Genomic DNA, 13,814 nt, shown 5'->3' with positions numbered 1-13,814 from the left:
TAGAGAAAAAAAGTTAAGTGAGAGCCCTGCAAACACGTGAAAAGGTTTTTGTACTGTCACACTGACCTCCTTTGACACCAGTAGAGATGAGAATAGGCGGGAGCCCATTTTCTGGGACTAAGTTAATTGCACTTCCAACTGGACTGCCTATTTGAGCTGTACTACCCAATGATGTAGCTGCGTTCTGAAACAGTATAAAATTAAGACGACTGTGTTATTAATCAAACCTAGTGACATACCCCAACATTTTTTTGCACTTGCAAAATAGATTTATTCGATAAATCCTTTGGTAAACAAACAGGTTAATAATAAGATTCTCCTGTATTGAATGGTGTACTTTGGACCACAATACTCAAAGAAACTAAAGTTGCAAAATGTTTGGTACATCAGACAATACAGTGCATTCAGAAAGTATTCAGATCCCTTCACTTTTCCACATTTTGTTACGTTACAGCCTTATTTTAAAATGGATTAAATTATTTTTTTTATCATCAATCTACACACAATACGCCAGAATGAAAAGCAAAAACAGGTTTTTAGACATTTTTGCAAAGTAATTAAAAGGAAATAACTGAAATATCACATTTAAATAAGTATTCAGACTCTTTGCTATGACATTCAAAATTGAGCTTAGGTTCATCTTGTTCCCATTGATTATTCTTGAGATGTTTCTACAACTTGATTGGAGTCAAATTAGTGGTAAATTAGTGGTAAATTAAATTGATTGGACATGATTTGGAAAGGCACACACCTGTCTCTATAAGGTCCCACAGTTGACAGTGCATGTCAGAGCAAAAAACCAAGCTATGAAGACGAAGGAATTGTCCGTAGACCTCCGAGACAGTATTGTGTCGAGGCACACATCTGGGGAAGGGCATAAAAAAATGTCTGCAGCATTGCAGGTCCTGAAGAGCACAGTGGCTTCTGTCATTCTTAAATGTAAGAACTTTGGAACCACCAGGACTCTGCATAGAGCTGGCCGCCCGGCCAAACTGAAAAATCGGGGGAGAAGGGCCATGGTCAGTGAGGTGACCAAGAACCTGATGGTCACTCTGACAGCTCCAGAGTTCCCATGTGGAGATGGGAGAACCTTCCAGAAGGACAACTAAATCGGCAGCCTTTATGGTAGAGTCAGACGGAAGCCACTCCTCAGTAAAAGGCACATGACAACCCGCTTGGAGTTTGCCAATAGGCACCTAAAGGACTCTCAGACCATGAGAAACAAGATTTTCTGGTCTGATGAAACCAAGATTGAACTTTTTGGCCTGAATGCCAAGCGTTACGTCTGGAGGAAACCGGGCACCGCTCATCACCTGGCCAATACCATACCTACGGTGAAGCATGGTGGTGGCAGCATCATGCTGTGGGGATGTATTTCAGCGGCAGGAACTGGGAGACTAGTCAGGATTGAGGGAAAGATGAACGGAGCAAAGTACAGAGAGATTCTTGATGAAAACCTGCTCCAGAGCGTTCTGGAACTTAGACTGGGGCGGAGGTTCACCTTCTAACAGGACAACGACCCCAAGCACACAGCCAAGACAACGTAGGAGTGGCTTCGTGACAAGTCTGTGAATGTCTTTGAGTGGCCCAGCCAGAGCCTGGACCTGAACCTGATCGAACACCTTGCCAAAATCACTGCTGGAGCATTTTTCTACATACAGAATTAACTGCAACGAACGAACACCATTTCTATTCTGGTGTCTTTTAATCAGATTCATACCTCTAAGGCTGTGGGTATGGTTGCAACTTCTTTACCAGGATCATGTGATACCGTCAAAGATCGTGTCATAGATGGTCCTCCTGTTGATAGTTTTGCTGCATCTGCAACTTCTCCATTTGGTAAGATTCCATCAGCAAACCAGACTCGCCTTTGCTCCTTTGAGTGAGTCACTAAACACATACATTAGTTAGTCAAAATCCAACACAATTAACCCAATGTTCTCCTGTACCAAAAATAAAGGGGCAACAAAATAACAAAGTTGATTGCATGAATGCTTATTTTCTCAACATAAATCATTGCTTTCTCAAGCCTGCCTTCAATTCAAGTAGTGACTATCATTCAAAAGGAAAGATAAATAGTTGATGATAAATTAATTGAGAGAATATGGAATAAGGGCATGAATTGGCACAACTTCCTCTTTCCATTCAGCAAGACAGTGGCTCATTTGAACTACATTTTATTGTAGTTGTAACTGCATTTTATACCCTATTCACATAATGAGGGTGGCTGTTTTGGAAGGTTCGATCATTTGAAATTCAGGGCAAGCTAGCCAACTGGTTACAAAACTGACTTAAAGATAGGAGGGAAGTGGCAGGATGTAGTATTGGAGACTTGAAACAGTTGGTATATCACTGTAATTGGTGCTGGGTCTCCTGTTGTTTGTTATTAATGATTTGTATGGGGTGGGAGATTGCAACCTTCACGTGGTCCACCCTGTTCCGACTAATGCCCGACTAATGTTTCGACTAATCAACCCGACGTGCACAAACAAAAAGATCAAATAGAACAAGTTGACCGACAACTTTAGGCTGTGTGAGCCAAACGCAAGAAGAAGAAGAATGATTTGTATGTGAATGTAGATTCAAGAGAGTTTATTGTCATGTGTCCCAGATAGGACAATGACATTCTTGCTTTGTTTCTGCACAACAGTATATAGTAGGCATGAATACAGGACAGATCAGTGTGTCCATATACCATTATATAAATATATACACACATGGTGACATGGTTAGTAAGTTTGTGATGACGTTAAAATTATTGGTGTAGTAGACAGTAAAGAAGGTTATCCAAGATTACAATGGGATCTAATCAACTGGGCCAATGGACCAAGGAATGGCAAGTGGAGTTTAATCCAGCTACATGTATTCTTTTATGATAGGACAAACAGGGCAGTACTTGCCCTGCAAAGTGTTGTAGGACAGGGAGACCCAAGAGTGCGGGTGCATGGTTCCAAGAAAATGGAGACATAGGTAGACAAGATGGTGAAGGGGGCATTTGACATGCTTCATTGGTCAGGCTATTGTGTACAGGAGTAGGCATATCATGTGACAGTTTTACAAGATGGTGGTAGGGCCACAACATATTTAGAGTACAGTGTACAGTTCTGGTCACCCTTTTATAGGAAAGATGTAATTAAACTCGAAAGAGTGCAAAAGACTTTTACAGGGATGTTTAAGAAAGAACTGCAGATGCGGGAAAAATCAATGGTAGACAAAAATGTTGGAGAAACTCAGCGGGTGAGGCAGCATCTATGGAACGAAGGAATACATAATGTTTCGGGTCGATACCCTTCTTATCAGATCAAGATGCTTTGGGTTACAAGGAGACTGGGTCTTTTTTCACTGGAGCATAGGTGGCCAAGGGGTGAACTTCGAGGTTTTGTAAAATCATGAGATGAATAGTCACAGTCTTTCCCCAGGGTAGGGGAGAGTAAAATTACGGGGCATGGGTTTAAGGTGAGAGGGGAAAGATTTAATGCTAACTTGAGGAGCAACGTTTTCCACACACTGTTGTGTATATGTAACGAACAGCTGGGGAAATGGTAGAGGCAGATCCTATTAGACAATATGCGCAGGAGCAGGCCATTTGGCCCTTCGAGCCAGCACCGCCATTCAATGTGATCATGGGTGATCATCCCCAATCAGTACCCCATTCCTGCCTTCTCCCCATATCCCCTGACTCCGCTATTTTGAACAGGTAATAGATATAGGCCAGGCACTAGCAAGTGGGAGTAACCTGATTAGACAACTTGGTTGGCGTGGATGTTAAACTGAAGGGCTGTTTCCGTGCTGTATAGCTCAATGAATCAATAATCCTTGGTCCCCCAGTAGTTCAAAAATCCCTCAGTTTCAATACATGTAACGACTCGCCATCCACATATCAGTGATAAAGAATTGATTGAAAGATAGTGCCAGACTGTGGCAACATTTTGCAAGTAACATCAAATATTGTTATTATAAACTTCTTGAATTAAAGAACAGCACAAACCAGTGCTGTAACTGACAGACTGCTAATCTATTTAAATGGTAATGGAGTTCCTGACAGCAAGGGAATCCCAAACGACAGAGGAATCCCTGACCTCATGGAGGACTGCACTTACATTATGGTTTGGCCTGCATTTAAGATTGAAGCACAGGGAACTACAACACCCCTCTCGCCTATCCTCCCTTGCATTCTACTGGCCAATGTACAATCCCGACAAAAAAAGATTGCGGACTTAAGGCCAAGGATGCTTTATCAAAGAGACATGAGAAAATGCTGTGTGCTCCATTAATCATAAGGATTAGACAATTGCATTGGGGGAAAAGGGAAAGGCAACTGCGTCTGCTTAATGGTTAACTCTTTGCGGTGCTCGGGTGTAGCAGTTTTGTCCAACTCCTGCTCTCCACATCTGGAAAACCTAGCAATGAAGTCCCATCCGTCTACCTCCCAAAGGAATTAATCTCCATTATCATGATTGCGGTCTACATCCCGCCCTAGGCAGAATAAAGTTTGCACTGGCGGAGCTGACTCGTGATCAACAAACACCTGACACCTTTTCCATCAAAGCTAGAGACTTCACCCCAGTTCGAAGAAGTCACTTCCTAACTACCACCAATGTGCCCAGCAGTACCAAAATATTAGGTACACTTAACCATTGCTACTCCACCAAAGATACCTATCGCTCCATTCCTCATCGTCACTTTAGAAAATAAGATCACCTGGCTGTGCTCCTTCTTTCTGTGTAAAGGCAGCGACTAAAGACTTCAGACTCCTTCACTGCTCCAAAAGTCGACAGTAAACTCAAGGAATTGCACATCTTCTTCCATCCCTGTACATTGCAGCCCTCAGGACTTAATGTTGAATTTAATAATTTCAGATAATAGCATTTTGCAACTGTGTCACTCCATTTCAATTTGTTTCTTTTTTATTTTGTCTCAAACTGCTAGTTTTTAAACATTTAACTTTTGACACTTTTGGTCCACATTCTAGATACTCCCTCTGTTCTCTCTAGCTCTTCCCTTCAGTACAACTTAACAGACTTGGATTTTCAACTTTTTATCTTAATGGAAGTCCCTGACCTAAATGTCGACTCTGATGTTATTCCCACTAATGTAGCTTGGCCTCATGGGTACTTTCAGCATTTTGTTTTTGTTTTCGAATCCATTTATTCTTTTGCATGCTGGGAATGTTTTTGCAGCCAAATCAGAGTCATAGAGCTGTATAGCATGGAAGTTGGCCTTTCCACACATCTTATACATGCCGACCGTGGATAAGTGGTTTGTCAGCCTTAAACAGGTCCTAAGAAGGTCAGAAATCCGCCTAAAGAGTTACCGTATTTCCTGGCAATGAAGATGCTACTTTTTAACCCCAAAATAAGGCACGAAAATCAAGAACGTTGTTGCTGTACTGAGGGATGAGCTGATGGGAAGCGGCTGTAAAAGGACAGCGCCGCTGGGGGGGGGGTGAAGAGTTCCTTTCACAGCGTGTGGGGTGTCTGGCCCAGGGAGGGAAGTAGCTCAGGTGGCTGCGAGTGGCCGCCAGGGCCGGACAGCGGAACTGGCCGCCACCTCAGCATCTTCTGCCGGCCCACCCGCCAGCCAGCCACGGTGTCCTTCGGCATAGGTGCAACCGGTGGAGGTGGTGGTTGGCGGGTAGCTACTGGGCGGAAGGCTGGCTGCTCCATCCCGGGCTGCTTTGAGGCATTAAAAAATGAAAGTTCCTTTGGCCACAAACAACATACTCCCATCAACTTTCACATGTTCTTGTCTTATTGCATTCAAGTTGCTTTATCCCACTTTGGAACTTTATTCTTTTTATCCATAACAATTTTAAAGCTAATTGAACTGTGGTCACTTGTCCCAAAAGGCTTGTTCATTTCCACTTCAGTTACATGCCCTGTCCAATTCCCTAAATGTAGGTCAAGCTTTGCCCTCTCCTTTGTAGAGCCCTTTACCTATTGCCTTAGTAAACTTTACTGAACTAATTTAACCCACAACACCCATTTAAGCCTTTTTCATAGTCCTAGTCTATATTGGGAACATTAAAATTCCCTACGATGTCAACTCTATTAGTCTTGCAGTTACCTGTAACCTGCCTGTACATTTGTTCTTCTAATTCCCATTAATGACTTGGGACCTATAGTATAATTCCAGCAAGGTGATCATCCCCTTTTTATTTTTCACCTTCACTCATACAGCATTACTGGACGATCATTCAATAATGTTATCTTAGACTACTGCTGTGATGTCTCATTAATCAATAGAGCAACTCCCCCGATCTCCATGTACATCTAATTTCTACCGTGGAAAATTAATCTGCTAGTCTTGACGTTCTCTTAACCAGGTTTCCATAATAATAACATCCCAGTCGTACGTACATATCCGCTCTAGGTTTATCTGCCTTACCAGTCAGGCCTCTAGAATTGAAATAATGTGGCGGCTCCCAAGGGTCGTGCCATCATACTGTCAAACCCCTCGGCACGGGAGTGGTTCAGTCCGGAGGCGGCCCTTAGCCAGAGGGTTTAAAGGCAGGGGTTTGGGTGCCATCTTTCTCTTGTTTGGTCTTCCCTACAACCGGGAGGAACATAATAAAAGGTGCCTCTCAAAACACTGGACTTCGTGCTTCCTTTTGAGACTCACGCACTACATTGGTGACCCCCGACGCTCCATTGGCGTCATGATGGAGAGAAGAGAAAGCCCTACCTCCTCACAGGCTGGCCCGGCCCTGTCTCTGGACGCGGTCTCGGTGAAACTGCCCAACTTCTGGACCACCCAGCTGCTCATCTGGTTCCAGCAGGCGGAGGCCCAGTTCAACCTGCGGGGCATCACGGTCGATGCCACCCGCTTCTATTACCTGGTGGGGGCCCTCGACCAGGACACAGTTGAAGAGGTCACGGACTTCCTCGCAGCCCCCCCAGACACTGATAAGTATCTCGGCCTTAAGGAGCTCCTGCTCCAGATTTATGGCCTAAGCAGGATGGAGCGTGCTGCTAGGATCCTGCATATGGAGGGCCTAGGCAACCGACGGCCATCTAGCCTCCTAAAGGAGATGGTGGCTCTACTGGATGGGCACACGCCATGCCTGTTGTTCGAGTACACCTACCTGCATCTGCTGCCGGCCTACATTCGTCTGCAGCTCACAGACGCCTCGTTTGCCAACCTCAGGGCCCTCGGGAGGCGCGCCGACGCGCTGTGGATGGCGCACTCTGATGACGTCAACGCGCTGGCCGTCAGCAGAGATGGGGTTGCGCTGAGGCCGACGCGCCCTGATGACGTCAACGTGCTGGCCGTCGGCAGGCGCGCCGATGACGTCACCCCGGCAGCTCCCGATTTCCTCCGGTGGGGTGGGTGAGCTGTGGAAGGAGTGACAGCTCCAGCCCGACGGCCCGTACGATCGCCCCCAGCGGCAGTGAGGGGTACTGCACCTGCAGTCCAGCGCCAGCAAGCTGCAGGCACCACCAGCGGGAGCATGCAAGCTCCAGGTAACACCAACATGAGGCGCTGGTGCTATTTCCATCAGCGCTGGGGTGCTGCAGCATGACAATGCCGCCAGCCGTGCACGGTCCCGGGAAACGCCTGGGCCGGCTGCCAATAGTCCCCGCGGCGGCCGGCCAAATTCACCGCCTTTTCGCCTGGGATCGGCGCTCCGGGACCCGCTTCCTCGTGGATACTGGAGCGGAGCTCAGCATCCTGCCCCCTTCACTGGCCGACATTCGTTCCGGTAAGCGGGGGCCCGTCCTCACCGTGGCGAATGGCAGCCCCATCCACACATATGGAGTGCGCATGGTTCCGATCATGTTCGGCTCCTGCCATTTCTCGTGGCGGTTCACCATTGCCGACGTCTCCCAGCCATTGCTCGGGGCCGATTTCCTCCGGGCGCATTCCCTCATGGTGGACGTCAGGCATCAGCGTTTGGTCAACGCCGCTACGATGGAGCCGATCACGTTGCGTTTGTATCAACCGGTGGGACGGTCCCTGGCGTCCGTGGACTCCCGCTTCGCACGGATCTTGGCCGCGTTCCCAGACATTCTGACCCCACAGTTTCCATCATCGACCCCCAGCCACGGAGTGGTACATTTTATCCAGACTACCGGCCCACCACTCCATGCACGAGCACGCCGACTTCCGCCGGATAAACTGCGTCTGGCACGGCGGGAATTCCGCACAATGGAGACCTTGGGGATCGTCCGCCCTTCGAGCAGCCCTTGGGCGTCCACATGGTCCCTAAGTCGTGCGGGGGCTGGCGACCTTGCGGGGATTACCGACGGCTGAACGCCGCAACAACAGCGGATCGATACCCCGTACCCCACATCCAGGACTTCACCGCCCATTTGGCTGGGGCCACAATATTTTCAAAAGTGGATCTGGTACGGGGTTATAACCAGATCCCGGTTCATCCGGATGACGTACACAAGACGGCGATCTTCACGCCATTCGGACTGTACGAGTTCACGCGGATGCCGTTCGGCCTCAAGAACGCTGCGCAGGCCTTTCAACGCCTAATGGACGGGGTTTGTCGCGACCTCGATTTCGTGTTTGTGTACCTGGACGACATCCTGGTGGCCAGCCGCTCGCAGCAGGAGCACTGCGCCCACCTTCGGCAGCTCTGTCAGCGGCTCAGCGAGCATGGTTTGGCCATCAACCTCGACAAGATTGACTTCCTCGGCCACCGCGTGACTGCGCAAGGCGCGGTTCCCCTGTCTGACAGGGTCGACGCCATCCGTCGGTTTCCCCGCCCATGCACGGTGCGTGGCCTGCAGGAGTTTGTCGGCATGGTGGCGTTTTACCATCGTTTCGTGCCATCCGCGGCCCACATCATGCGGCCTCTGTATCAACTTCTGGCGGGTGGGCAGAACAAGAACGTTGAATGGACCCACGAGGCAGGGGCAGCTTTTGACGGCACGAAGGAGGCCCTTGCTCGGGCCGTACTGCTGGTGCACCCGCGGGAAGATGCCCCGACTGCTCTCACGGTGGACGCCTCGGAGTCGGCGGTTGGTGCTGTGCTGGAGCAACTGACGGGCGGAGGTTGGCGGCCCCTGGCCTTCTTCAGCCGGCACCTCAACCGTGCGCAGACGAAATACAGCGCGTTCGATCGCAAGCTCCTGGCTCTGTACCTGGCAGTGCGCCATTTTCGCTACTTCCTGGAGGGTCGCCCGTTCACCGCCTACACGGACCACAAGCCGCTCACTTTCGCCCTGGCGAAGGTTTCCGACCCCTGGTCCGCACGACAGCAGCGGCAATTGGCCCACATTTCGGAGTATACAACATCTATCCGCTACATCGAGGGGAAAGAGAACCGGGTGGCCGACGCATTGTCCCGCCCCGCTATCAACGCCGTGCTCGAGGTGGCGCCCGGAATTGACTATTCTGCTCTGGCAGAGGCACAGCTCACGGACGATGAGGTGCCCGCCTACCGGACTGCCATCTCCGGCCTCCGCCTTGAGGATGTCCCTCTCGGTCCTGGGGGAGTGACAATCCTGTGCGATGTGTCGTCCGGTCAGCCGCGCCCCATCGTCCCTGCCACCTGGCGCCGGAGGGTGTTCGAGGTGATCCACGGACTGGCTCACCCATCAATCCGGGTGACAATGGCACTAGTGGCCGCTCGTTTCATGTGGCACGGTCTGCGCAAGCAGGTTGGCCATTGGGCTCGCACCTGCATTCCGTGCCAGACGGCAAAAATCCAGCGCCATGTCCGTGCGCCTCTCCAGGAGTTTGGTCTACCTCACCGGCGATTCGACCATCTCCACGTAGACATTGTAGGGCCTCTCCCGCTGTCCCGGGGCATCACCCACCTTCTTACAATGGTGGACCGCTTCACGCTGTGGCCGGAGGCCATTCCGCTGGCCGATACTTCAACGGCTACGTGTGCTCGTGCGTTGTCCGCGCGCTGGATTGCTCGCTTCGGGGTGCCGGCGCACATCTCCTCAGACCGGGGGCCACAGTTCACCTCCGAGCTGTGGTCAGCCATGGCTCGCTTGCTGGGGGTGCGGCTACACCACACCACGGCTTACCACCCTCAAGCTAACGGTCTGGTGGATAGGATCCACCAGCAGCTAAAGGCAGCACTGAAGGCACGACTCTCCGGCCCGGACTGGATGGACGAGTTGCCGTGGGTCATGCTGGGCATCCGGACTGCTCCCAAAGAGGACTTGGCCTCATCATCGGCGGAGCTCGTGTACGGGTCGCCACTCACGGTGCCCGGGGAGTTCGTGCCGTTGGCGCCGGGGCAGCAGGGAACGCCCTCATCCACCCTAAAGCGCCTTCGCGAGCGAGTTGGCAGGCACGCCCCCTTCCCGACGTCCCGCCATGGGACATTTTGCCCACACGTGCCATCAGCCCTCAGGGACTGCCCATACGTCTTCCTGCGCCGTGATACCCACCAGACGCCACTCCAGAGGCCGTACGAGGGCCCGTTCTGGGTGCTGGAACACGGGCTGTCAACTTTTGTCCTGGACACGGGGGGCCGGCCGGAGGCAGTGTCGATTGACCGTTTGAAGCCGGCACACCTGGACATTGACCAGCCGGTGCTGGTTGCCCAACCTCGGCCTCGAGGGCGCCCCCCTTCACGGCTCCCTCCGCCTGTCACTCCACCTGTCCTCCCGTCGGTCCCTCGACCTGTCCCTCCACCTATGCCTCCGCAAGCCCCACGATCGGCTGACCTCCGCACGCGGGCCGGCCGGGTCGTGCGCCCGCCGGTGCGTTTCGTGCCTCTGGTTCTGGGGGGGGGGTCCTGTGGCGGCTCACAAGGGTCGTGCCATCATACTGTCAAACCCCTCGGCACGGGAGTGGTTCAGTCCGGAGGCGGCCCTTAGCCAGAGGGTTTAAAGGCAGGGGTTTGGGTGCCATCTTTCTCTTGTTTGGTCTTCCCTACAACCGGGAGGAACATAATAAAAGGTGCCTCTCAAAACACTGGACTTCGTGCTTCCTTTTGAGACCCACGCACTACAATAATGTAATTTAACTAAAAACTATCTTTCCTTGCTCCATGCCATTCTCATGCCTCTCCTGCCCATTGAACACAGCTGTCATTGTCTTCTGTACTGACCTCCAGCCTTTGACCTGCCTCACTACTGCATTGCATCCCCCTACCAGTCTAGTTTAAATCCTCATTGGAAGTTCTCAGTAACTCATCGGGTCAAATTAGCCATCGTGAACGTGAGCTTATAAATGTTCACTAAAAGATCAAAGATCTGCAATGTAATATATACACAATATATTTTCAATGAAAGTAATTGAAAAGATTTAGTCTTTGCATCATTATGAATCAAATGTATGAATTTTGATACAGCTCATTAATTATAGAACAGCACAATTTAAATGCATTTAATATAAGCTTCATCCTTTTCATGTCACATGCTAAAAGCAATTTCATATGAAAATGAAATTTTCTGAATCCCCAAATGAAGTAATGATATTTTAATCCAAATTAAAATGCAATTTGAACTTTATGACCAAGTTCACAAATATTTATAGAAAAGGTAAAATTGCATTTTGAATTGAAACATCTGAAAATTCTTCTCTCTTTTTAGTAAGTAAAGTATACTAAGCAATCAAGCGAATAAAAAACACTTTATTCGCTTGATAGCTTGGTCTACCCAAATAGGAAAATTCTCCAAAGAACAAGAAAATTTACCATAAAAATATCTGGAAAAAATCAGTTATTTCATGTCCTGCAAAAATATGTTCAAAATCTATTAATGTGTAAAGTCAATTTCCTGTTTAGGTATTGCAGAGCACATTTGTACAAAATTAGTGTTACCTTCTGTGCCTGGATATTTGAGAACTCCCACAGGGACCATTACTGTGGGCGGCGGAGAACTGAGTGCCCCTGATGCCTGAGCTTGTTGCAGTGGTGGTATAGTAGAACAATACTCTGCAGGATTATTGGGATTTGGACTTGAAGCAGAGACGTTAAACATATTTTCCCAAGCTTGAGCTGCAAAAAGTAAGGCAGAAGTCAAAATTAAACTGATATGAAACGTTAAGCAAAACTTCATATATTTGTAAAAGATACCTTGAGAAAAATGATTTTTTAATGCATTAAATTAAATAAATTAGTAACTACAAGACCCTTGTGCAAATTCAGGATTTGTTATATAATTTTCTGCAGAGCTGAAGATATCCAATTCTTGAAATCCGTTCAAAATATATATATATAAGTGATGCGAGAAACAAACTGATAGTATAAATGTTTATAAATTGTGTAAATATGTGCAACCTCCAACTGAACTGATTAGAGTTCTAACTTAGTTGTATTAGCATTTCCTTAAATCTCCTGATAATAAATGACGAGAAGAGAAGCTGTTTAGAAAGAAATTTCAGATTGAGGCAGCTGAACGCATGGCTACAAATCGCAGAGCAATGGAACCGGTGGATACAGAAAGGCAGGAATTTCTCCTTCCTCACTCACCAGATTAAGTACTCCAATGTCACCAATTTACACCATATTTTCTGACACTTAAAAGTCCCAAAGATGCTCAAGATGAAGGCCTGAGCTTGGAATTTAGTGAGGAAAAGAATGTCAGTATTCATGAAGAATGGCTAATCAGTGAGTTGTAATAGGATGAAAAGATAAATAAACTGCTAGAGAACAAAACATCATGCACAACAAGATGTAGTTCCTACAAATTGTAGCTTTCTAAAGCAATCTGCTGGGTAAATAGCGTAGTGTTTCACACGTAAAAAGTAGAACAGCAGTAAAATTCGATATTTGACTGCAAAATTTTACAGTATTAACAAGCATGTTATCCAGTTCATTAAAATATTTTCATCACTGCGACACGATGCAAAATAAAAGCTCTCTTCTAATTAGATTCCAGCCATCATTTTATATGCCAGTCAAAGTACCCTATTCTGTGTAGGATATATTTATATTCTCAAATGCACTTTTAACCACCCAGGTCCTAAAATGCTCACGAATATCAAGTTCAACATAGAAAACTTAAACATTTTATCATGATTTTGAATATTCATGGGTATATAGAAACATAGAAACATAGAAATTAGGTGCAGGAGTAGGCCATTCGGCCCTTCGAGCCTGCACCGCCATTCAATATGATCATGGCTGATCATCCAACTCAGTATCCCGTACCTGCCTTCTCTCCATACCCTCTGATCCCCTTAGCCACCAGGGCCACATCTAACTCCCTCTTAAATATAGCCAATGAACTGGCCTCGACTACCCTCTGTGGCAGGGAGTTCCAGAGATTCACCACTCTCTGTGTGAAAAAAGTTCTTCTCATCTCGGTTTTAAAGGATTTCCCCCTTATCCTTAAGCTGTGACCCCTTGTCCTGGACTTCCCCAACATCGGGAGCAATCTTCCTGCATCTAGCCTGTCCAACCCCTTAAGAATTTTGTAAGTTTCTATAAGATCCCCTCTCAATCTCCTAAATTCTAGAGAGTATAAACCAAGTCTATCCAGTCTTTCTTCATAAGACAGTCCTGACATCCCAGGAATCAGTCTGGTGAACCTTCTCTGCACTCCCTCTATGGCAATAATGTCCTTCCTCAGATTTGGAGACCAAAACTGTACGCAATACTCCAGGTGTGGTCTCACCAAGACCTTGTACAACTGCAGTAGAACCTCCCTGCTCCTATACTCAAATCCTTTTGCTATGAAAGCTAACATACCATTCGCTTTCTTCACTGCCTGCTGCACCTGCATGCCCACTTTCAATGACTGGTGTACCATGACACCCAGGTCTCGCTGCATCTCCCCTTTTCCTAGTCGGCCACCATTTAGATGAATAAAGAGTGCAGAAAGTAGAAACACGGAAATGCAGATGCTAGTTTTCACAAAAGGACACAAAGTGCTGGAGTAACTTGGCGTATC

The 13,814-nt window shown here is 48.0% G+C and overlaps 1 protein-coding gene across 2 annotated transcripts in view; it reads right to left on the bottom strand.

Moving 5' to 3' along the window:
* The window catches only part of zfyve9 (zinc finger FYVE-type containing 9), a 112,354-nt gene that overhangs the window by 29,546 nt on the left and 68,994 nt on the right, over window positions 1–13,814 (bottom strand). For both annotated transcript variants that reach the window (XM_033028602.1, XM_033028603.1), the window contains 3 exons: window positions 11,741–11,917; window positions 1,721–1,890; window positions 67–184 (listed from right to left, as the gene is read on the bottom strand). In XM_033028602.1, the coding sequence (XP_032884493.1) occupies window positions 67–184; window positions 1,721–1,890; window positions 11,741–11,917 (465 nt within the window). The remainder of the gene's footprint in view (window positions 1–66; window positions 185–1,720; window positions 1,891–11,740; window positions 11,918–13,814) is intronic.

This window comes from Amblyraja radiata, chromosome 10 (assembly GCF_010909765.2).
Source record: "Amblyraja radiata isolate CabotCenter1 chromosome 10, sAmbRad1.1.pri, whole genome shotgun sequence".
NCBI lineage: Eukaryota > Metazoa > Chordata > Chondrichthyes > Rajiformes > Rajidae > Amblyraja > Amblyraja radiata.
The sequence above is the reverse complement of the archived record's forward strand: the minus strand, read 5'-3'. Positions and strand labels throughout refer to the sequence as shown.